Source organism: Hippocampus guttulatus, chromosome 1, assembly GCF_054856545.1.
Source record: "Hippocampus guttulatus isolate MCC_2025c chromosome 1, RoL_Hgut_1.0, whole genome shotgun sequence".
In the NCBI taxonomy this organism is placed as follows: Eukaryota; Metazoa; Chordata; class Actinopteri; order Syngnathiformes; family Syngnathidae; genus Hippocampus; species Hippocampus guttulatus.
This window is the reverse complement of record NC_141261.1, coordinates 7,287,198-7,313,376: the sequence shown is the minus strand read 5'-3', so window position 1 is coordinate 7,313,376 and position 26,179 is coordinate 7,287,198. Positions and strand designations below refer to the sequence as shown.

General features: G+C 41.6%; 1 protein-coding gene across 5 annotated transcripts; it reads right to left on the bottom strand.

Annotated features, from left to right (window-relative positions):
* On the bottom strand, positions 1–25,883 carry calcrl2 (calcitonin receptor-like 2). 5 transcript variants are annotated; one of them, XM_086107120.1, is made up of 15 exons: positions 25,764–25,883; positions 12,275–12,485; positions 11,201–11,258; positions 10,279–10,360; positions 9,465–9,639; positions 6,756–6,863; positions 6,563–6,675; positions 6,099–6,190; positions 5,277–5,406; positions 5,018–5,171; positions 3,566–3,626; positions 3,147–3,213; positions 2,691–2,909; positions 1,550–1,591; positions 1–922 (listed from the first exon to the last, which is right to left on the bottom strand). In XM_086107120.1, exons 5-15 carry the CDS (start codon positions 9,610–9,612, stop codon positions 683–685), a joined length of 1,374 nt encoding a protein of 457 aa, XP_085963246.1. In that variant the 5' UTR covers positions 9,613–9,639; positions 10,279–10,360; positions 11,201–11,258; positions 12,275–12,485; positions 25,764–25,883; the 3' UTR covers positions 1–682. The 5 variants fall into 5 exon arrangements, with proteins under 5 accessions (XP_085963246.1, XP_085963219.1, XP_085963238.1 ...); XM_086107093.1 differs by lacking the exon at positions 10,279–10,360; XM_086107112.1 differs by lacking the exon at positions 10,279–10,360 and having other exon boundaries at positions 9,465–9,585.
* Positions 25,884–26,179: the final 296 nt, after the last annotated feature.

The window sequence follows — 26,179 nt, the reverse complement described above, 5'->3', positions numbered from 1 at the left end:
TATATTTAAAATATATATTTCAATTCAACTGTTATTCAGTACACATCACAAGACGCTTTGGAGAAATAACCATCTTCCAAAACATTTCCTTCATGTTTGGCCACTTGTGCCAAATGCCATTTTCAGTTCAGAGTCGCTCGCCACATTATAAGTGCTTCCTAGCCTTACAAACGGACAACAATACATTCAACTATAGTGTTTACATCAGTAGCGGATAGCATTCGTTCTGTCGGGCTTCTAAGATTCATCTGCCTTGCTGAGCTGGAGATCCGACTTCAGGAAGAGAGGTGATTAAAATTCTGATTCAGAAGTACAAATTCCAACATTTTGTTTGGGTGTAACTTCAACGCATCAGTAGTTGAAGTATAAGACCATAAGCTATTCTGGCTTCATGTACGTCCCAGTGGAAGAGGAACATTAATCCTCCATTTTACCGGAAATTTTTGCCCCCTTACTTCGCGACAGATCGTGGTCTTTATGAAACTGAGGGGCATGTGTCACACCCCATCCCCAGTACCATCTGCGCCCATGTGTAGGACTATTTTTTTTTTTGTATTAACCTTTTCATCCACCCTGTAACCTGATAACACGATAAGCTGTCCACTGTAGTAACCGCTTTCCCAGAAAAGGGTTAAAAAAACGGGGTGCCCCTTCAGCTATGTCACATTTCAGTGGTCTGCAGTTAGTTTAGCACGTCCACCTCCCCGTTGCTGCACTCCGCACTTCTCTCTGGCTGGCTGCCGGACAGGATGCGAGCGTTCTCGCCGCTTTTCCAATCGGTATCGGGTTGTTCCATGCTGACGGTGGCGCGACTGGTCTCGGTGATTGATGAACAGGGTTGATTGACAGGGGTCTCTCCCCAGCCTGTCTTACCCCACGCCGATTTCCACTGGCCCCATTTTCTCTGCAGCGCCGTTTGGGCCTGATGGCGACAAGAAAACAGTGGTGACAGTCGAAATTCAAACAATGGAGCCCCAGGCATGACATGGCTGGTGGGTGGAATTCAAGTGTCGCCACTATGTAAATAAAACATGCGCACAATGCAAATTTGTGGCAACAAAGAAGGTGTAATAATAACATGTCCAATTTTGAGGCCACTTGTGGCACCATGGTGGACAGTGGGGGCAAGCAAAAAGAGTGTGGCACTAAAGCTGCACAACGGACAGGGATCGCATCAATTCGTTTTAGTTTAGGGTGGTGATGAGCTGCATTCATTAAAATTCCCAGGAGACATTGATTGGTTATTAAGAGCAAAGTTGCTTGACCAGCAGAGGTACGACCTTAAGCACATTGTGCATTGCAGTTTCAAGCATAGTGCATTCAATTTGATTAGTTGTTCAAGGGAATCATATTAAACTAACACATTCGTATTCCATGGGCACGTTATACCTATCTCGCAGCCTCATAATAGTTTGATTTTTTTTCACCAAACACCGCACGCGCATGATGAAATCGATGCTCAATCTACAAAATCAATATAGCTGACAAAGAACTAGAGTCCAAGTGATGCAGTATCATTCAGACTTTGTGGCTTGTAATGGTAACATACCTCACTATTGCAGAAACATAATATGATTGCCACCAGGAGTCCCTGTTATACAAAAAGAGGAAACATGAAGAACGGTGACAATGTACATTGTGTCTTAGAATTTCATGAACTAAAAGATATATGCAAATCAACATGTAGCATATGGATTTTCAACATACTGCATTACCACACTTCCTGAAATGTTATTGTGGCCTCTGCACTACTTATCTGCTGCTTTTTTTTTTTGTTCAACCCTTTCATGCACCCTGTAACCTGATAACATGATAAAACTGTCCTTGAAAGGGTTGATTAAATAAATAAACTCTGCATCGGTTGGTGCCTTAGGCTGGTTGTGATTAGCCTTCCTCTGAGATCTGATCGCACCGCTTGTCGCGATAGCAGTCTTTTACCACAATACCTGCTGATTGACTGTATAGCAGATGTGGCATCTGTAAAGATGAAATTTATGATAGCGATGGAAGAAAGGTTTAAAGCCTCCTCCCTAATAAGCTTTGTTGCACTTCTAATAACAGTGGTGAGATTGGAATGATGAAAAAATACCTCAAAGCAGAAATATTCTGTTACTGTAAAAAAAAGATTGTATTTATTTATTTTGTTAAATTTGTGCTGGCGGCCCGGTAGGCCGGTGGTTAGCACGTCGACTTCACAGTGCAGAGGTACCGGGTTCGATTCCAGCTCCGGCCTCCCTGTGTGGAGTTTGCATGTTCTCCCCGGGCCTGCGTGGGTTTTCTCCGGGTACTCCGGTTTCCTCCCACATTCCAAATACATGCGTGGCAGGCTGATTGAACGCTCTAAATTGTCCCTAGGTGTGAATGTGAGCGCGGATGGTTGTTCGTCTCTGTGTGCCCTGCGATTGGCTGGCAACCAATTCAGGGTGTCCCCCGCCTACTGCCCGAAGACAGCTGGGATAGGCTCCAGCACCCCCCGTGACCCTAGTGAGGATCAAGCGGTTCGGAAAATGAATGAATGAATGAATAAATTTGTGCTTCAACCACCTTTGGCCCAGATGTTTGCCTACTATTCTCCGCAGCTGAGTAAATAAATGCCACAAGCTACTACACGAGGAAATACTGTAATTTGACTAGGTCTTGTGCTTTTATGTCTAAGCAAAGGTTCTATATATATATATTTTTTTTTTTACCTGAAAATGGCAGAAAATATTTACGAAGAAGTCATAGATGGCCCGACTGATGCGCCCCTCAGGCCTCCAGGGAACGAGAATAAATTGGACTCCGAGCAGAGGGATGAGGATGAGCGTGGCTCTCACAGCCTTCATGTAGGTAGTGGATTCGGCACAGTGGGTCTCCTTCAGCTTGGTGATCAGAACCCGCAAAATGTTCAGGAGAAAGAACAAGTTCACCTGGATACAGAACAGAGGGGGATAAGCATGGATTTTTTTTTTTTGACACTGCTGACCAATATTTAAGGAAATATTATGGTGGCATATAATAGTGCTCAATTTTGATTGACACTGTCACACGGCTATTAAGTTAACATCTTTACCACTGTTTGCTGCAGATTGGTGCTTCAACAAATTTGGATGTCAACACAATGTCTGGGTGTACACTGAGCATACACACTTTGATTCGTTGCTCACCAGCAGTGCTGCTTGAATGGGTCCGTGAATGATGTAAAGCAGGTAAGTGTTGGAGTTGATCCAACACCTGAGACACAGACAATATCAAATTCAAGTTCAAAAATAGTAGACGATAAGGCACAGCAAAAGGTTGTCACTCTCCCTGACCGCTAATCGACCCTGATGCAAAAAAATAATTGAATCCTAACCCCAAAATTCACCCTAACCTCTGAAGTCTATTTTAACTCACCCTTATCCTACCTAATCTAATCATAAACCCAACATAAACTGTAAATAAAAAAAACAAAACAAAACTTAATTCTGACATCTAACCGACCCTAAATCTAACTCTGCCTCACCCCAAGCCCAAGCCTCCCCAAACCCACACATTCATGACCCTATGCTTACCCCTTAATGACATCACTACCCTGGTTGCTTACTTGTCGTTAAAGAAGAGCCCGCGAGCCACAGCATAGGTGATGGCAGGAATGATGGGAAAGCCTGACAATAGGAGACACACATCAAACTTTCGCTCCAATACGTCCAAATTCAAGTCAACTCCAGAGCTGATTCCATGGCACAGCTTTAGTCACACTTTTTGTCTGCATCGCTCTTGTATACGGATGTCCATGTTTGTTTGTTTAACTCATTCACTCCCAAAGACGTATTTAAACGTCTTTTCAGACTTTGCAGGACCAGCAAGAGAATGTTGGAAACATATCCACCGTACCAGGAATGTCACGTCATCAGATCCTGGCTGCGCAGTTCGAGTGTTACTTGAAGATAATCCGCGATCCACCACGGGCCGAAGAAGGTGACATTACCGCACAGTACCTACTCAACCACTTGATTTAGTCCAAGCCCATCAACCATTTCCCAAACGACTTGAATTGTATCCTTTTTGGGACATATCGGGGCCCATTTAAAGGCACCATCATAAAAACTAGCCTTTGTCGTGACTGTGGCTACCCCAGATCACCTATTTTAAACACCTCAACCTTTATTGGACCTTGGCACATATTTCACATTGGAAAATAATCTTTCAGTGCACCGCCTCCGACGGCACCGCGGGGTCGGGCCGCGGGGGCTGGGGGCCACGTGCCCCCGCCCCGCGCCTCTCCCCGCGGGCCGCCTTTGACGTCGCCGCCGCCGCCGCTGCCGCCGCCGCCGCCGTCCTCCCACCTTGCTAAAATTTCACAAAAAGTGGCTACTTCATACTGTAGGTTATTTCTGTATCATCTATCATCTCTCAGGTGAACATTTAACCATTCTGCCTGTTACTCGATGCCATTGGCAAACAATTTATTTTTTATTTTTTGGTGAGTAACTAAATCATTTTTGTATTTAATTTTCACTAAAGTGCCACGGCACACTGGTTGGGAATCACTGTTTTATAACTTAATCTTAGTGGCCCAGCCAGGACACATTGAATGCCGTGTTTAATTAATGGCATGTGTATTTAAACGTCTTTTCAGACTTGGTCCAGAATTGGCTTGTACTGAATGAGTTAATAAACATATCAAGAAAGCAAAAGAAAATTCATTTCAAATCTATCAAATAAACATATGGTAGAATTAGAACAAACAACTCAGCATACAAGGCTTCACAAAAATAATGCAGCCTGGTGCGTCTTATTTATTTATTTATAACCCTTTCAGGGACGGCGGTTACTACAGTGGGCATCTTATCGCGTTATCGGGTTACAGAATGCTTGAAAGGGTTAACACGCCCGTGATATTGCGCCTAATAATACGGTGCACCAAATAGTCTGCTTGTTTTGGATTTTTGGTGGACACCTGTAGTATATCAAAACAAACAGTCGGAACATTCGGTTCAATTTTAAACGTGCATTTCATCTACTAAGAACATACAATGACGGTGATAACACTCACCCCACCCCAAGACATAGTACCAGAAGAGCTTCTGCTCCCCGACAAAGACGGCCACGATGATGAGAGTGTGTAGGTAGATGCCCTCGCACAGCATCCAGAAGTAGTTCGAGGTCAACGTGTATTGGGTGAGCACAGCCAACACTTTACAGCTCACCTGCCGGAGAGAAAGTGTGATTTATAATCTCAAATCCACCACACGACAACAGTTTGGGGTGAATCAATAAGATGTGGTTTCTTGATTATGATGTGGTGAACTCACAGGGTTGCTGGTGTTTATGGCCTGGTTATTGGCGGCTGTCAGAGAGAGCCAGATGATGGTTACAATCGAGTTAAAAATGAAGGAGAGGAACATGTTCTTGTGGAGAGAAATTCTCTGGCAGCTAAGACTCCTGAAAAAAGGGGCAAAAATGTCACTTTTTTAAATGGGTTTATCCAAGTACCGTAGCTCATCCGTAGAAATGTTTCGTTTAAAAATGTTATTCATTCATGTATTTATTTATACAGTGGAACGCAACCCTTTCCATTCTCTGGAGCTTCGCTTTGGAAATTGTGAAAGTAGAAATAGGTTTGCATGTTAGCTACAGAAAAAAATGAATCAGAAGTGCGAGGACGCCAGCGTGAATGTCGCCAAAATACCGACCAAAATACCCACGTCTGTCATTTGTGAGCTTCAGCTTTTTAAATTCCACTCAACAGAGCAAAAACATACTTGGCAAAGACTCTCTGAAAATTCAACTAACAACCCCGACTAAACTTCGCTCCTCCACCCCGACATACAAAGCTCTTCAAACAGTCATGATGTGTCACTTCAGCATGCTTCCTTGACATGAAATACGACATTGCTTTTAATCAGGGCTTTGGCGGCAACTTGTGGCAAACATGAGTTTGTCGGTCAAATAGCTGAAGAACCTAAGGGGTAAATTTGTGATGAGCGAAGAGGAAGTAGGCGAGGATTCACTTGACAGGCAATTTTTCAACATAACTCATCAGAATTGTGACCCTTGGAGGTCACCGACAAAACACAAACGGCCATACCCACTCAGATTGTCGACAGGACGTGAAAGGACGAAAATTCACTCACTTGAAATAGGAGAAGATGATGAGGCAGATGATGAGCGAGACGATGGAGAGGCCGTGACCCAGCATGGCCAGGTAGTACAGACTGATGGCAAACTGCACAAAACAAGTAGAAATCACCTCCTCACCTCCTTCTTCATTCAATTCCACCCAAATCAAGTCTCCAAAATGATATCTTGATGTGAGTTTCAGCTAAGATGTCATATCTTGAAATCAACATTGCCCAACAAAGGTAAGGCACTGCCAACAGTCACTGTAGCAATGGCGGCCATTCATCCATTTATTTTTTTTTACAACACTCCTTCTCCTTGGGGTGGGGTCCACGAAACAACTCCACACAGGAAGGCCTGAGTCAAGAGTGGAACCTGAGACCCTCTCAACTGTGAGGCAGACGTACTCATCGGTAGCTTTTTGACTGTCATTTTTCATTTTATCCCTAAGAAAGAAATTTAAGTGCATTATTTTCACCTTGAGTTTGTCCTTGGTGTAGATTTGACACTGGGTGTAGTTGGACCACACTCTGTTGCTCTCTGGGTGGTGGAACCACTGTCCATCAGGATTACAGACTTTGGTGACTTTTTCTGTTGGACAAAATAGTCAAATTTGACTTTGAAGTGATATGTTGTTCATTTATTTTGTATTGGCCTTCTCCTGGACTCACCAGCAGGGTCAAAATCGTGGAAGTATTCTGGGCACATCTGTATGACCGTCCCTGGAGACGAATCCCCCCAACACAGCCAGCCGTCCCATGTGCGGTTACAGTAATTACCTGCAGGGAGCAGTAGATACAAGAGAGACGTGAGTGGTCTGGAAAACAAGGGCTTACGCCAGTCTGACAGAATGAAATGAATGGAACACAATCAGCGTGTTGAGAAAAGTTCTTTGACTAAGATTGTTTTTGTGTCATGAGATCAGACCTGCACGATATTGGGAAAACATGCTATATGTGATATGGGTGTTGAATAGTGTTGAATAGTGCATCAATATTAGGATTATTATTATAAATTTAACACGCACCGAAAAAATGTTATCTAACGAAAGAAAGAATTTTTTTATGCGGCAAAATAAGCAGGCTCAATGTATTTGGTAGTTGATGAATTGTGATAACTTGCATCTCTCTCTCTCTCTCTCTCTCTCTCTCTCTATATATATATATACACACACACACACACACACACACACACACACACACACACACACACACACACACACACACACACACACACACACACCTGTATATATAGAAATGTCAATGGCATTATCCATCCATCCATTCTCTGAACCGCTTCGCCTAACATGGGTCACGGGGCATGCTGGAGCCTATCCCAGCTGTCTTCGGGTAGCAGGCGGGGTACACCCTGAACTGGTTGCCAGCCAATCGCAGGGCACACATACACGAACAACCACTTGCGCTCACTATCAGATTTAAGGACAATTTAGAGTGCTCCATTAACCTGCCATGCATGTTTTTAGAATATGTGAGGAAACCACAGTACTCTGAGAAAACCCACGCAGGCACAAACTACACACAGGAAGGCCGGAGCTGGGAATCGAACCGTGCACTTCTGCACTGTGAGGTGGACGTGCTAACCAGTCAACCACCGTGCCACCCATACATATCTGTCAGTGTGTGTGTGTGTGTGTGTGTGTGTGTGTGTGTGTGTATATATATATACACACACACACACACACACATATATGTATATTATATATATATATATATATATATATATGTGTGTGTGTGTGTGTGTGTGTGTGTGTATATATATATATATATACACACACACACACACACACACACAATTATTTGAAAGTGGAAACTCAATTGTTACAGTGAACAGAGTCCCAACAAATGCACAGAACAGCTTCAATGCTTGAACATTTTAAACGCCCAGCCATATAAATGAACTTCATCAACATAGATTGCATTGTCCACACAAGCTACCTCTCTGCAGCTGGGCCGCTGATACAGGGCCTACAATAGACGGAAGCCCGGTAATAGCAGGCTGCCGAGCAGCATGTTGGGAAGCCAATCACAAAATAACATTTCAAAGGCGGAATAGAGTCGAGCAGCAGTTAAAAGCAGTGCTACTAGACAAAGGCCAGGTTTCCTTTCTTTCATACACACATCCTCTTTCTTTGCAACAACCACTGTATATTTGAATGAATTACTGTAGCACCAAAGGCAAAGGGCATCTGAGGTGAATGAGAGACAACTTGAACAAATGTATTTTTCTGTCTCATGTAATTTGAAATGGCTAATCCTATATGCTAGTTTTCTTTCTACTTCAATTACCGGTACTTTGTTTGGCAGGGGTAAAGAATGAAAATGGAATGTCTTAAAGGTCGACCTCAGTCCGATCGAGGATGTTGGCCCACCTCTTATTAGTTTTGGATTTCTCCATTGTAAATAATGAAAATATAAAATAATCTCTACAATATATTAGAGCAGGGTGGCCCGGTCCTCAACAGGTTAACGCGTTGGCCTCAAAGTGCAGGATTCGGCTACGGCTTTCCTGTGTTGAGTTTGTTTCTCCCCGTGCCTGCGTGGGTTTTCTTTGGGTACTCCGGTTTCCTCACACATTCCAAAAACATGAGTGGCAGGTTCATGGAACACTCTAAAATGTCCCAAGGTGTTATTGTGAGCACAAATGGTTGTTCGTCTATGCGTGCCCTGTGATTGGCTGTCAACCAGTCCAGGGTGTACCCCGCCTACTGCCCGAAGATAGCTGGGATAGGCTCCGGCATAACCCGCAACACACCTCTCTCCCTCTTATTTTATACAAATTTCCCCCTCTCGTAGAAGGTGGCCTCATGTTAATGCGCACAAAGAGCGGTCATCTGTGTTTAGAACACATGCCATTCATTAAACACGGCATTCAATGTGTCCTGGCTGGGCCACTAAGATTAAGTTATAAAACAGTGATTCCCAACCAGTGTGCCATGGCACTTTAGTGAAAATGAAATACAAAAATGATTTAGTTACTCACCAAAAAAAAAAAAAAAAAAAAAAGTTTGCCAATGGCATCGAGTAACAGGCAGAATGGTTAAATGTTCACCTGAGAGATGATAGATGGTACAGAAATAACCTACAGTATGAAGTAGCCACTTTTTGTGAAATTTTAGCAAGGCGGTGCACTGAGAGATTTTTTTCCAATGTGAAATATGTGCCAAGGTCCAATAAAGGTTGAGGTGTTTAAAATAGGTGATCTGGGGTAGCCACAGTCACGACAAAGGCTAATTTTTATGATGGTGCCTTTAAATGGGCCCCGATTTGTCCCAAAAAGGATACAATTCGAGTCGTATGGGAAATGGTTGATGGGCTTGGACTAAATCAAGTGGTTGAGTAGGTATTGTGCGGTAATGTCACCTTCTTCGGCCCGTGGTGGATCGCGGATTATCTTCAAGTAACACTCGAACTGCGCAGCCAGGATCTGATGACGTGACATTCTTGGTACGGTGGATATGTTGCCAACATTCTCTTGCTGGTCCTGCAAAGGTAACTCATCCGCTGTCATGCACTCCACATCCTCGCATTGTGCAACCTGTAAAATGTAGTCAGCAAGATTCATTCCAAGAAGACCCCAACACTATATTTCCAATTACTTCTGAGTCACTTCATAACACAATACGATACAAGAAACATGAATGCAACATACCACTGAATTGTCCTTCATTCAATTAGGCAGTGTGTGGAAACATTAATAGTGCAAATATGAATGGCATCCAATTCTCAGAAAAAAAAGTTGAAGCCTAATAAGTATCAAAATAATGACATAGCTTGCACAGCGCCATCTTGACCACTCACGTCATCACTGTGACGTCCGTCGCGCATGCTGCAACATTTTCGTATACAGTAAATATTCCCATCCCCGGAATTCTATGGAAAGGAATATCCTTCACCCGGAATAAAAACCTATGCATTAACATTTTGACTACGATATTACATGTTACCGGAAGTTGCGTAAGCGGAAATTCCACTACCCGTAACCCGGATGGAGGTGTAATGCCGCGGGAGCTTAAATACACGCAACGCCCACCCGATGCGACGGAAAAGACAACGCTGAAACAAGTTTTCACTTCGCGGTTTTCGATCATCAGATTCTAAACGACGACGTGCAAGTGAGTTTTTATTGCCGCGCGTTTTACTGTAATTGCGAAAGATTTTAACTTTATTCACTTACGTCGTGTAGATCATCGCATCGAAACGTAGAAGAACTGTAACAACTGGAGCGGAGCGAGTGAAATGCATCCGTTTGAGCGAGGCTGGACACAAAGTTAAAAAGATCCAGCAGACACTTGGAGTCGGAAAGATGCAAATCTACGAAACTTTAAAAAACAAGGCATCGATTCAACTCCTGATGACAAGCCACCATCCAGTAAGGAAGCAATGGCAAATGGCAACAAAAATCCTTCAGTATGCACAAGAATTACCAGACATCGGTGATCAACGGGACAGTTACTTGCAACTAGCAAGAAAACTGTATGACACGCAGGCAAACATTGTCATAAACCAAAGAATGCATCCAACAAAACAATCCAAAATACATATTTTTTTCCCAAGACAGAAAAAAAATGAACATTAAAATACTGTACGTATTTTACTGTTGTGATTTTTTTTTTGGATACACCTGTATTGCAGGTTTTGTTATATAAACAGTTTTTGGACAGTATATTTTTGTATTTTATTGATTGTGTTGTTACACGTGCATTTTGTCAACATACTTGCAGGTTCATAAAGGACATGTACCATGCTCATTTCCCAAATGAGGAATTTCTGTTATCAGGACAAATTGGACAGCGCAAACACGAGTCCGTACTAGAGAATATTTACTGTATAGGGTGCGCCGCATTATAAGGCGCATAGAATAGAAACTACAATAGTGCCTGCGGTTGCGTTATGCATCCACTAGATGGAGCGACACTAAAGGGAATACAATACAGCTCTATTTATATGGAGTTTTCACAACCGCTGCAGCTGTAACAAAGCACTTTACAGAATCTTTAAAATACTATGCGCACAAAATCAGAATATTGAATGATTTTAGGTGCGCCTTATAGTGCAGAAATTACGGTATATAAAATCAATTTGTGGAGTATTCTTACCTCTGAGCCCAACACCAGTGCAAATATCAGTGATAGGGTTTTGCTGCTCCACATGTCACTAAAGAAGAAACAACAAAACACGTTACTCACCATCATTTGTGATTGTTGCCATCAAGTTTCTATCTATCAACAAAAGAAGTTTGGCTCCATAAAATGTCAGTCAAACATGTTTAGCATCGGGCGAAAGGGCAGAGTGTTCTCTAAAGTACTTCTGACTAACACCAACCAGCATTTGAAAGAGCATAATTAGGATAGCAGAAAGGTAGGACTTTATAACAATTAGGTGTTTCTGCCGTTGGAAGAGCTTGAAATACTTAAGGGGGGAAAAAAACAACAACTTGGTCTTATCTTTGGATGACCTGGCCAGAAAGCCATATTTCATTTTTATGTAGACTGTGTTTAAGGGTGATCGTTTTTACTATTTCCTGTAAAAGCATCTTGGAGAACATCCAAACATCCACCCATTATGCGAACCGCTTACACATAATCGTGCGAAATCCAGGACACAACCATGACTGTATGTGACCCGAGCACACAGTGGAAGCTGAAGGGTCGAGCACAATCTGTTCCAGGACACTGGTTGACCTCTAGTTTGCTCTAATGTTACTCCCACAGATTGAAATAATATCCCCACTAGTCTAAGCATGGCATTCTGGTTAATATTGCATTTGTGAAATTGTGAGAATATGAATTAAGCAGCAAAATCCACCTGTTTTTCATCCATCTCAGGGGGGCGGCCATTTTGCCACTTACTGTTGACTGAAAAAGACATTACAGTTGCTCAGCGCTCAGGTCACAACGAATCACTGCTCACCTATTGTCTGAGTTTGGTCATGTGATCTTCACAAAGATGAGCTGTGATTGGTCATTACCTGAGCCCTTGAGCAACTGTGATGCCATTTACAGTTAACAGCAAGTGGCAAAATGGCTACCTCCTGAGATGGATAAAAATATATAAAAGTCGAAATAAATAAATAAATAAATAACCGTTCTTTGATCACATGACAAAAAGCCTCAGAAAAACAATTCCAAAACACACATTTTGGAATTAATCAGAAAATGTTCATTACAAACCTGTGGTGATCTGGCAATCAAGTCTTAATTGATTGCTCCCTGCCCCAGGCTGGTTGGTGGTGGCCAATCAGCTGCACCTGTGTAAACCTCCACTCCAAATGCCCGAGCTGTCCACTGCAGTTTGCCAATCCGTCGTGGATGAAGGGTGATGGAAACCCCTTCAATCTCAAGCTCTGAACTTCACTCAAATGTGTTTCAGTTTCTTCCAGCCCTGGGAATACATAGACAGGTAGGAATCACTACTTTGCCCGTTGCACACCGAAGACTTTCCTGCTCATCTGTAAATTACCTCTACCAGGCTGCCTGATCTGGTGATGTCACTTGACCTCGTCTATTGCATCAATAAAAGAGGCTTTTTGCCATTTGGGTCCGAAAACTGTGTCTGAGATGACAAAACCGAACAGTTCAACCACCTGCAATATGTATTAATATCTTTCCACATGTGTTTTTGTTTTGATACCACAGTCCCAGAATGACCGCTACGTATACAGTTTAGCTACCTACAACAAAATATCTGGCTAATTAGATACACGTTGTCATTGAAATTTCTACTGAAGTAAAATGTATTTTTCCAGGATATAAAAAAATGGAGTATGTACGGAAGCAGCATATTGTACTATTTATATTAGAGTATGGCAGATCCTACATTCTTGGAGTTCGGCACTTGTGGATTTGCTTATTTGCAGATCTGTTTTTTCGATTTATGTTTGTCAGCATTTTTGTTTATTTTTGAGTTGAAAAACTTTTGTTTCTCCAATGAAACTCAATGGGTGTCAACGACCATATTTTAGGGACCATTAGACGCATCGTATTACTTGGCACAATATCCATGAATGGGTCTATTAAAAAAAAAAAAATCATACATAAGAAGTACCAGGGATATAAGGTGTGTTATTTTTGCAAAGCACACATTCGACCTGACATGATTTTTGTTTAAAAAGAGACCCACTTATAGACAGATACTCGGTAAATCAAGACCAAAGAATCTCTTGTACATTATTTAAACAGCCACCTACGGCAATGTATAGTTTCAATTAAGACGCATCATGTCAAACTGGGTTGCTCCCAAGAAAATAACTCCCCTCTAATGGGAAGACAGACTTTGTTTGGGGCAACACGGCCAGTTGATGTCTTCCAAGCATTCCTTTCAAAGAGTCCCTTATTTGTCCTGTCCCGTTCCGTTTAGACAGTGACTGTCAAATAGAATACGTGATGGTCTTCGGGTAACCACTGGTCAACACATCACTGAGCAACACAGTTCTCACAACAGAAAACAAAGTCATGTTAAAAAGTTCATTTCAGCATGCCACTGTGCAAAATGGCAAACTTTTCACATGGTTACACACTTCACAATGGAAACGCTGGTATATAGCATGACAAAACGAATGGAACCGTTTCATATCAACAGTGCTTCAGACACACTACAGTTTCTGGCGGATTCGGTCATAACAAAGTGGAGTAAATCACTTAACTGCACGCCTTTGTTGTGCCTTTGGCTTAAAATAGATCAAAGAATGTCAGAAAATAAAAATATAGTCTGCATCAATCACCATATACGTTCATCAAAATTTGGGAAAGGGTTTTTCTTTTTTTCAGTCCACTCAATGGGGGCTCCTTTTTACCTGTGAGCATTACGGAGGCTAAGAAAATCCTTCATGGCGTGTATGAGGCCTTGGTCAACAAAGTTGTCACATTTTCTTAATAACTTATGCTTACAGTGGTAACAAAGTTAAAATGTTACTTAAAAAGGCCGATACACATTAATGCAGTACTTTTGATGATGTCTCGGTAAATACTGTTTATATTATCAGTCCTTACTATGGGGAAGAAAATGTCTTATTGGTCCACGTGGTGTTGTTAATGGTAAACATTGTGTATTTGTTTAAGAAGATATGAACATCCCACATCCTGTAACCCTGCTTTAATAGCCCCCACTGCACTCGTGAGGTGGAGAGTCATGACGCAGGATGTTGGGAAATCCAAACATTACTGTTTTGCTTTACCAGATTTTGGATTATTGATGGACGCACTGGTTCAAGTGGATAGAAAACAAGTTTTGGGTTCTCCATAAATCTAGCCATTGCCTGAGGTTTGAATTTCCATCACCAAGACATTTTGAGAGTATTTGTATGTTGTCCCATTTTGGAGATTTTCACAACTTCACATTTATGTTCATGTTTTTTGCAGGGCGGGAGAGGACTAGATCTTGGTTTTTTTCCATTACAACTGCACCCGATTTCAGGAAATCGATACCTTCTCAGGATGAGACTGACAGGGTGCAGACTTAACACCCGAGCCAAAATAAATCAATAATTAAGCCGAAGTGCCTGCGTGAATTTATGAAAAAAAAAAACAATTATTAAAGGGATCAATTTCCGGTTTTATAAATCGATATTGGGCTAAGAAAGAGACAATTGATTCGATTAATAAATTTTTTTAACCCCAGCCCAAGTGAATGGTGCCGATGTTTTAAATAAAAATGCACACACACACACGCACACACTATAACACTTTTAAATCCACCGATGTGGAATACATCTCACATAATGCTGCTTGGGGGGTGGGCGGGGGGTTCAATTTGATGCCATTTACAATTATTTTCTTAAATTTTTCATTTAACTTTTATCAATTTTGCAAAGAAGTTGTTTATTTGATTACTACACAGTACAAGAGAGGCCCTGGCTGGTCCATCAATGTTAGGTCTCACTCCCCAAACAAGAAGAGAGTTTATGTACTGTAACAGTGAAGATTCTGCAAAGGAAGAATGAAGGTCATGCAGGACGCGATTATCTCCCACTCCGTCATCCTGCAACCACTTCCTCCTTTGACAACCCCCTTCACTAGGACACACACACACGCACACACACTTCTACATGGGTCAACAGGTAAAAATAAACCATTGTTACAAGTATACAAAGGGTCATGGGAAGGATTTTCATAATGCGGGGGACATTGCTCCATTTAACAAGATGTTCAACTGGCAGCGAGTTGTTAACTAGCGCAAGATCGACAGTCCGTGCTACTTCTTGTAAAACAGCACTTAAATGCATGAAACCAGTCACAAAAGATCTAAATCAAAGTCGTGTGTTCACAAAAGTGGCGGAAGGTGCATTGCGGACAAGGGCCTTCAGTGGTGATTTACTGCCAGTGACCTGATTTATCCCTTCTCACCAAGAATATGTCGCATTTTGACAAAATATACGAAATCACAATATCACAAAACATGGCATTACAGAGCGAGACATTTTGTGTCATTAGGATCAATACCATGACTACAAAAGCAACTCCAAATCTCTACACTACAATGTCATTCGGAGCAATTCACAATTAATATTTATCTCATAACAACATGACAAAAACACATCTTTTAATCAAATACATCGTACTCCCCAGAGATGCAGATTATTTATAGATCATAATAGTTGATTCTCTTTTCTTTGCACCTGAGAGCCAGTTAGCTAACGATGCAAGTCAGAGCTACGGTAGCTAATTCGCGCTATTTTTTGCTACTCTGGTATGCCCCAAAAAAATATGTTTCACATTGAAACAAGTCAACCAGCAACAGCGTTGGCCGACGTATCCTCACAATGTCCAACTTTACAAGTACAATACACCTTGAAAATAAATTTTTGATAATGCCCAACATTCATCTTCCTCCATATGTCAACTTTTGGTGCACATCGCATTACTATTTAGCTCAACTAGTGAGACGACGGAAAGGTGCCGACATCACACTGTGCCTGCACAAAGACAAAGAATGATGAATCTGAAATCTGATTGGTGAATAAAAAAACTGCCATTGCTAAAAGAGTGCATTTGTAATGGGCCGTCACATTTGGAACTCTGCCCTGAGCAGATTACAATGACACGGCATCACAGAGAAGTTGACATGTGAATGGACAAAAATTAAAAATAAAAATCGAACATTCACTCTACTGGCATCCCGGCAGCCAAGAAAATTGCTATGAAATGATGATAGCAGACTGTTGGTCAGCGCTTCTCAGAAAATTTAGGCCAACAGAGAAGAACCAGTCTGCTCGATCAAAACAAGGCTACTAAATATGCTTTGACAATAAATGCACAGGGCGGATCAGTTCTCCGCGGTATGGCCCAGATTGGTACCTCCAGATAAGTATCACGTTTTCCCTTACAGGTCTGTTAGTAAGATGGTTAGACCAGAAAAGGATGACATCATAGCAGCTACCCGACATGGCACTTGTCAATGAATCAAACAACGGAAGTTTGACACAGTTATCAACAAAAGTAGAACTAAGGAAACTGCTTGCTTGTTAACAATGTGTACCGCACCTGAACAGCTACACAAATTTTAGTCTAGCTTGAGTTGCTGAATGCAGGTTATGGAGTACAGTGATCCCTCGCTATTTCGCAGTTCGTTTATTGCGGCTTCAGTGCATCGCGGATTTTTTTCAAACATAAAAAAATAAAAAATTAGAATTATTATTATTTTTTTTAATATACATGGAGTACAGTACTGTATATGTTGCTCTATGTGACTGGCTGATGTTTTGCAGCTTCTCGGGGACCGTTTGCGGACTTAAAAAAAAAAAAAAGATACTGTATATTTTTTGCCTGTATATATTAATTGGTCGCTACTTTGTGGATTTTCATTTATCGCCGGTGGTTTTGGTCCCCATTAACCGCGATAAACGTAGTTCCATATACAGCGTTTCTCATCATGGAAGCTGTACTGAACAAGCTAAACCGAGAGACAAATATGGAAATTCCTGATATGTTTCTGTCTATGGTAAAAAAATTAATAAAAGCTTCAGAGGATGAATATTCCAGTAAATTGCAGCTAAAGGCAATTTGCCAGACGACTGTGCAACTTCTGCTAAGTGCTGAGTCATTTTAGTACTTGCTGGAACAATCCCTCCCCAAAAAGAACTATTTATTCATTTTTATAGGCTTCGAAGCCTTGGAGTTGGGCAGTCATCTGTTCAGAATCAGCCTCCAGCATCTGTTTGATCGAAAATAAGTGGCTTCAATATGAAGAGCAAATGTTCCTTCTAATAGAATGATAATTATCCACACAACATGACTTCTTTTGGCTTGACCACATTGCCGTTTACAAACCGATTTTGACAGGCCGCATCATGAGGGGCAGCGGTGGCTCATCTGTAAGGACTTTGGTTTTGTTGCTGGAGACCCATGTTTCAACTTACACTGCAGATAAATGTCAAAATGGTAACCGATTGTTAGAGACATTCTAGTCTGCTTCTTGGCTACTGTTTAGGTGCTGTTGAGCAAGCTACTGTCCCCACACGCCCAGCTCAAGAGATTCCATGCCGCTTGCAACCTGACAGGTCTCCTTATATGCTGACATGTGTGATTTAGTTCTGTGTGGTGTGAAAAAAATAAAAATAAAAAAATAGACAGCAGGCGGAAAATTGAAATTCCTCTAGACGGGTTACAATGACTACTGTATTAAAGAACTACTTCTGAGTTTGACACCCGTGCTGTATTTCTTACTTGAATAAGGTTGACAAAGCATTCTTTTTAGGCAGAGTTTAGAGTTAACACTGATAAAAAGATTTAAATGTTGCCTCACTGAGATCCATGATGTATGACATCCTGCAAAATTATCAAAATTATCGACTGGCTAAAAGGTGGTCTGTTTTGGAGCGCAGGAGGTCTAAAACAATTTTAGTGTGTTTAATTGAAGCGCAGGCAGGCAGGCAGATTCGACGATCTGCGGACGTGTGCGGTGGACCTCATGGTATTTCATTCATAAAGATGACATCAGCGTGGGATAATCCCTCTGAATCATTGTACAAATAAATTCTTTGAATGAATTTTAATCATTGTCATTTTAAGAATATTTTAATAGTGCCCCTGGTTACTATTTTGAGTGGGGTCACATAAGGACACATGATCAGGAGGTGCAAGGCTCCATCACATACATGGCCGACGACATCATTTGAAAGAGGAGATATTGCAGTTTAGGTGCAAATGTTATGCAGGGACTCCTGCAAGTGTAAATTCCGTTTCCAAAATAAAGGCATGGCGTACTCGGGCGTGCATTTCATTCTGCTCTAATTTTGATGCAAATGAAAAATGCAGGCAGGACTGGCCGGTAAAAAAAAAATATGTTCGATCCCACAACGGCACACAACGGCGCAACGTGGCCCAATTCTACTGGCACAAAGTTGAGCAAAATACCAAAAGATGAGAAAACTCCACGATGTGCACAGTTCGACTGAGTTTTCCACTAGACTTGTGCTGAGAATGAAAATAGGCCGCTTAGTGTTAACTTTGAAGGCCAAAAAATAAAAAATAAAATAAATGAAGTGCATTGAGCAGCCCAGTTGCTTTGCTGATGCGCCCATTATGATGAAACACAAGATTTGAAAACAACATGTCAAGCAAAGCAACCTCCCCCCACAGAGCAAATCTTGAGGAAACCCAGCACACCCTGACAATTGGTGACAAACCTTTCAAATATGGTCAGTTTGACACTGATTGCACCCCTCAAGTGACTCCCTTTTCCCTCATTTAATCTCACTGAGGTTATCCTCTGGTCCCCCCGCCCCCCTCCACCCCGACAGATTCATGCTCTGTCTTTGTCTTGGCTCCTTCTGCTTCTTCTTGAAGAATTGTTCACTCTGTGCCAAACTGCTGCTTGTTAAGAAGTGAGTTAATTTGAAGTCACAGTCACCAACTAGTGCTCGGATCTCAAATTTTTGCTCATATGTCAAAGTCAAAATATTGGCCGAGCAATGGCTCAAATACAATGAAATCCTATCACTCTTAAATCAAGGTATCATTCTCTTTCCAACCTTTGATCTTGAAACTCAAAATTAAGTTCAGGGCCTTGAGGTGTTTCTGCAGGTACACTAGAGTTCAACTTTCAAAACTTGATTTGACTGGACATCATCTGGAATGTACCATCATCCCACAGATGTATGTCTGAGCAAAAAAAAAACAACAAAACAAAACAAAACCCATCAAGTCCGAGAAATTGTCTGTAACTTCCCAGAGAGGCTTGCCTTGAGGCACATACCTGGAGAAGGGTACAGATTACAGAAAAGTGTCTGCCACTTTTGAGGACAACAAGAACCACAGTGGCCTGTATCACCTTTAAATGGGAAGTAGTTCAGAACCAACGGGACTCTGCCCAAATGTGGCCAACTAATTCAAGTGAGCAATCAGTGCAGAGGCACTGTATCTTAATCAGAGAAGAACCCAGTGGTCACTGTATCTGAGCTCCAGCGTTCTTCTGTGGAAAAACAAGAACCACCTCTGCAGCAATCCACCAATCAGGTCTGTAAAGTCGGGCACCAACAGGAATTTTTCAAGTATTTAAAAACATTTCGGGATTTTTTTGAACAAATCTGGCATTTAACAGATTTGGTCATACTGTGTGTGGTGTGCGCTGATATCAACAGAGAACACAACACACAAAGATTCTATTCTACCACCAGTCGATCTCGAAACAAGTCCTTTAAGGATGTGAGCAAATAAAAATGAAGATGTGCTTTAACTCGTGGGGTATTTTGCGCCGAATTTTCCAGAGTGTTTCTGAAGGGACTGGAGTTGGGAGTGTTGTAGAATGATGTGGTCAAGACAGACTTGCTTTAGTAAATTCAGCGTGCTGTCTGGGGACTTCAACAAAATAAGACATTGCACAGGAAATTTTTGTTTTAGTTTACAACCAGTGTGCTTCTTTGATTTCCAACATTCCGTACATTCCGTTCCACATTACAATTCATGGAGTCACGCCTCTGCTTACTCCACACACACACAAAGATTTTTGGTTGCAAATACCGTATTGGCCCGAATATAAGACGACCCCCTCTTTTTCAAGACTCAAGTTTGAAAAAAGACTTTTTGAACACCAAATTAATTTTTGTACAGAAAATAAAATACAGAAAATAATTACAGTACTTTACATCTGATGGTCACGAGCTATGGGTCGTGACCGAAAGAACGAGATCCCGGATACAAGCGGCCGAAATGAGCTTTCTCCGCAGGGTGTCCGGGCTCTCTCTTAGAGATAAGGTGAGAAGCTCGGTCATCCGGGAGGGGCTCAGAGTCGAGCCGCTTCTCCTCCACATCGAGAGGAGCCAGATGAGGTGGCTTGGGCATCTGATTCGGATGCCTCCTGAACACCTCCCTGGTGAGGTGTTCCGGGCATGTCCCACCGGGAGGAGACCCCGAGGACGACCCAGGAAATGCTGGAGAGACTATGTCACCCAGCTGGCGTGGGAACGCCTTGGGATCCCTCGGGGAGAGCTGGAAGAAGTAGCTAGGGAGAGGGAAGTCTGGGCTTCCCTGCTAAAGCTGCTGCCCCCGCGACCCGGCCCCGGATAAGCGGTAGAAGATGGATGGATGGATGTACATCTGAAACAAAAGTTATTTTGCCTCATTCAAATCTTAATATCTGAACATTTAAATATGTAAACTAAAGTGCAATCACATTCGTAAATGAATGGCTTCTGGTTTTTGAAATGTAAATTACATCATAAATTCTCCTCAGCTGCTGGTTAACCTGGCCAATCTTCGACCCACTTTTCTCCAGATTGTCACTACGTTTCTCCATTTTCTGTTATCGCTTCTATTATTTTCTTCTCTTTTCCTTCTTACCGCTATTTTTTATTTTTCTTCTTCATGCTACCGCTATTTTTATTTTTATTCTTCGTGACAGGGGTTCACTTTGGCTATGGGAGTCAAGTTCAGCATTCGCTTCAATGATATCTGGTGCCATCTAGCGTCGTGAATGAGTATAATGTCTAGACCCTGAATATAAGACGACCCCCACTTTTTCAGTCTTATTTCAATGCAAAAAACACCGTCTTATATTCGGGCCAATACGGTAATTAAACATGTATACCGGTAATATTAAAAACACATTTTGGACCCTCGGGACAGAGACACTCCTAACAGGCCACAGATCGAAGGGTAATTTTATAGGCTCATATGTAAGTCTGGCATTTGACGACCTTGGTCGGGAAAATCTGGACAAAAACAACCCTTTTATCTTTTAGGTGTTAGCCTTAATAAAAGCGCGTGGAAACACAGACTGTCCAACAGCACCGACATATCCACTGAACAAAACGGGGCAATGAAAAATGCCGCCCATTACAGGCGCCCTGGGGCTGTCGTTGGGGGTCATGGCCTCAATGCTGAAAACAGTCCACAATGGGTCCACGTGAAGCACAACACACACCATATGACAAAAAAAGAAAGAAAAAAAAAAAAAAAGAAAAGCTCTTGAAGAGCACTTGCGGACGGCTACCAAGTACCAACTACAGCGCCATGTTCAAACGGCAAATAAATAAATAAAACAAACTGATCATTTATAGTACTCTTTGTGGGGTCGTACAACAGAGAGGCAAAACTCTCTCAATGATGACAAAAAGGCTGTATTAATTTGGGTGACTGCTGCGCGTCAGCTTAGGAAGAAACCAAGCACCACTCATTATTATGACACTTGGTGGTGGCAGCATTTTACTGTGATGATGTTTTGCAGCTGCTGGATCTGGGAGACGAGTCAAAATTGAGGGCGGAAATGAACGCAGCAATGAACAGAGACATCCTTGGTGAAAACGTGCTCCCGAGGGCTCCTAACCTCAGACCTCACATATGCTTGAGTGGTCAGCCAGAGCCTATCGACTTCAATCCGATTAAACTTCTCTGGAGAGATCTGAAAATGGCTGTGCACTGACCTTCTCAACCTGATGGGGCTTGAGAAGTTGTTCAGAGAACTATGGGAGAAAATTGCCCAACGATAAGTGTGCCAAGCTTGTGGCATCATATTCAAAAAGACTTGAGGCTGTAATTACTGCCAAAAGGTGCATCAACTAAGTATTGAGCAAAGGCTGTCGACACTTCTGTACATGAGATTTCTTTTGTTTATTTTTCATCATTTTAAAAGAAAAAAAATCGATCTTGTCAATGTGGAAAATTAAATAATCATTTTTTGTTAATAAGCCTGCTATGTAACAATGAGAGGAAAACAGCACTGTGATAACATTCTGCATACATTGTACATGCAGCCGTTAATAGCGTGTGAACGAAATGAGATTGTTATACCATATGAATAGGTTGTCTCTGTTGCAAGTTTGTCATTTTAGCAGTGCACCTTGCGCACATGAATGGGTTGTGAACTCAAATTACATGCTCTGGGCAAGTAGAAGTAAACACTCACTTGAATCTCACAGGGCATTAACATCGTCCTCGACATTTAAAAGCCCGTCTATCACGATTCAGTTATCTTCCAACACGCTGTATGTTTTTCATTTTCCAGACGATCCCAGCTATTACGTGAAATATGGAATTAAATTACAAGCGCTTAACTCCAAAGCCATTTAAATACTGAAAAATCCATAGAATTGCTCATGCCAGCTCTGATGGCTCAGTTACTCTGCACTCAGCCTAAAGTAAGAACACATTTTTCATCTTAGAGGGGGTTGTAACAGGGGAATCGCGGGGGAGGGGGTCTTGTGTTATGAAACAAGACATGACTCGGGAACAAATGGGGAACTGGGATCAAAGTAGCAGCCAGAACTTCTATTAATACCCACAGAGCGGCTTGGCAAGAGCAGACTGTTATGCTCCAGCCGAAGTTACAGTGGGAAGTGGAAGCTTCCCACGAAAAGACGATCCCACGGTCCCGCAGATAAGATAGGATTGATTTTGAGGGTGAGAAACTTTGACAGTTGAAAGAAGGGATCACAGACAGAATGCTAGGAAGGGCACCGAAAATCCCAACAAGTACTACACGTATCAAAACAACTTATGTTTGTGTGCCGCAGCACAAATCAATCAGATGTGGCTGTTTTTTTTCTAACACATAACTTTGTATTCAAGACACAGTGTTGGAATTAATAAATGTCGATAAACACTTTATCCTATTTGTGACATTTGAAAGTCATTTCTTTCGTGTTCTTCTGTCTGGCCTCATGTTCTTGGTGGTACAGTGTCAAGTCCTAGTTTGTCATTAAAACAGCTGAGCGGGCGTGACTGTCAGATGCCAGCATTGGCATCATCGGATCCTTGAATCGTATCGAATCATCTTTAATGAGAGATGTACCCCAGATATAAATCAGTCTGATGTTGTTGATGATTTGTGGTTTCTTTGTATGTAATTAACTTGGATAGTTTGGACTTTGGAGAACTTTTACATGTTGTTAATAAACATGACAAACGCTACAACCATACGTCTCTAATCGAATCACAATCACACTAAAATCAAACCAAAATGAATCATTACATCTTAAAATCATTTCATAAAACGTTTTGTGTAGAGAGATGCACACGCCAAATCATTATAGTTACTTTGCAACTCTTTAATAACCATACAGCAGTAATGTCAATTGATGGAGAGTAGCTCTACACCAGGGATGGACTGGCACCCAAAACAATAAAATGAAAATCAACCCTGTCATTCATTTTGACTTATACCAGGTAGCCTGCTGCACACAAACACGCACGCAAGCTCATGCGCATGCTTACGTATGCAGGCATGCAATCCCCACGGAAACCGAGAACTCATTGGTGTCATACTATCCACAGTCATGGTTTCATGAAACCAAATGCACCCGCATGCAGACTTTGTTCAACATACTCATAATACAAGTAGGATCAAGTCCAAGTAAAAAGTGATATTTTGCTCAGCTTTATTTACAACATTATGAAATTTTATTTGCCGTTGCTTTGCTTTTAGTGTCCACTTATCTCATGTAATTGCGAGCTAAAACCCAATCAAGGCCCCCGACGCTTGACATACTGCGATTCATGGCCCATTCATTCAAATCATATGAAAAAGCACAATGACACAAAAATCTCTTCATTCTTCACTATTTTATATTCAGGGTCTAGACATTATACTCATTCACGACGCTAGATGGCACCAGATATCATTGAAGCGAATGCTGAACTTGACTCCCATAGCCAAAGTGAACCCCTGTCACGAAGAATAAAAATAAAAATAGTGGTAGCATGAAGAAGAAAAATAGAAAATAGCGGTAAGGAGGAAAAGAGAAGAAAATAATAGAAGTGATAACAGAAAATGGAGAAACGTAGTGACAATCTGGAGAAAAGTGGGTCGAAGATCGGCCAGGTTAACCAGCAGCTGAGGAGAATTTATGATGTAAATCCAAAGTTGGAGATATATAAAGATAGATATACAGTAGATATAGATATATAGATATATATAATCTGCATGCAGATGTGACTCCTGGTTGCCAAGTAGCTCTGCCACTGATGTTAATGCAGTTTGCAGTCTTAATTGTAATTTGATTAATGGGGTGCTTCGTCTAAATTGTGGGTCAGTCTGTTGGGATAAAGTGGCCGAAAGTAACACCATGGGCAGCACAGTGCACGACTGGTTAGCATGTCTGCCTCACAGTGCAATGGTCCAGGGTTTGATTCATCCTGTGTGGAGTTTGCATGTACTCCCCGTGCCTGCATGGGTTTTCTCCGGGTACTCCGGTTTCCTCACACTTTCCAAAAACATGCATGCGGGATTCATTGAAGACGAAATTGTCCCGCAACCAGTTTAGGGTGTACGCTGCTTCCTACCCAAAAACAGCTGGGATATGCTCCAGCACGCCCCTGACCCTCAGGAGCATAAAGAAGTTCGGATAATGGATAGATGGATAAAAAGCACCGCATCAGCCCCAAAACACACCAGCCCACCAGGCATCTGCACAGCCCAGTGGCCAGTCTCGCCCTGCCCAGTCAAACCGTTAATTGTACATTTACTCATCCTTTACGACACTAGTTCCTGGTTTACTGTGGATCACAAACATGAGTAGTGCAATTATGAGTCTTGGGTGGGTTCCATTCGTGTTGTAGTGATAAGTTGTAGAAACAAATTACTTTGAGTTTGATTCTCTTCTTTTTTTTTGCCACTGCATGCATTGTATTACTTGGTACATAAGCTGTTCAAGTAAGGAAATTAAGAGTTTAACATTAAATGTGCCTCTTCATGAACAATTCCAAAGGTCTTGCAACTAAAGTAAAACATCAAAAAAAATGAAGTGCAATAACACTCAAAACAAGACTTATCCAAGACAACTTTACAGACAATTTCTCGGACTTGATGGGTTTTGTTTTGTTTTTTTGTTTTCTTTGCTCAGACATACATCTGTGGGATGATGGTACATTCCAGACAACTAATTTTCATTTTCAATTATGCTCTATTACAATACGGATGTTCAATTTTGCGTTCACCAAAGCTTTTAATTCATGTGGCAAGAAGCCAGCTGATTAATTAAATTACAGTATATTTAATTAGGTTGAAAACTCACTCACATAATATTCATCCTAAAACAGATCGAGCACAATTTGAGATGCTTCGTAATGACGTGAAAAACACATATAAGTTACCTTTTTAACAAGCATACGTAGTTCTTTGCGTGACTATTGTGCTTCAACTGTGGACTAGTGGTCTGAATTTTTTTCCACGCGTCAAATCCATTACAATAAATGAATTCTACAAATAAGATGAAGAGAGTTCACTTACGTTTTGAATTTGCAAGTAATCAAACTGACTTTTTCTTCATGAATGCACATTGGCTCCAAGATGAGTGTCTCATGCTGCCCTGTGACAATACTGACCGACCTCAACCAGGACAGCACTCAAGCAAGGCACGGTGGCTATTACATGACTTCCTGTTATGACTTTCACAGTAAATTATTGTCGATGTATGTATGTACTGTATGTAGTGTAGATGTAATCACTGCCTTGCTTATGTCTAACCTTCGGTAATACGCCTTTGACCTCAAAACTAAACAGAATTTAACGACCACACCTCACTAACGATTGACTTAATAATAATGAATAGTGAGCACCATTTTTTAGTTGGTGCAATTAAATAACGAACATTTATGTGTGAGTCTCGCAACCAAGTCTTGTCAATTCGCTTAAAAATGCCCGCG

Bases quoted from the DNA above. Each gene is read 5' to 3' on its own strand.
- calcrl2 (XM_086107093.1), bottom strand. From the start codon at position 11,254: ATGTGGAGCAGCAAAACCCTATCACTGATATTTGCACTGGTGTTGGGC. The intron at 5,407-6,098 runs GTGAGTGAATTT...CCCTTTTTTCAG, and splicing joins ATCATCTTCTCCTATTTCAA to GAGTCTTAGCTGCCAGAGAA. The intron at 3,214-3,565 runs GTAAGCAACCAG...TCTGTGTCTCAG, and splicing joins GGGCTCTTCTTTAACGACAA to GTGTTGGATCAACTCCAACA.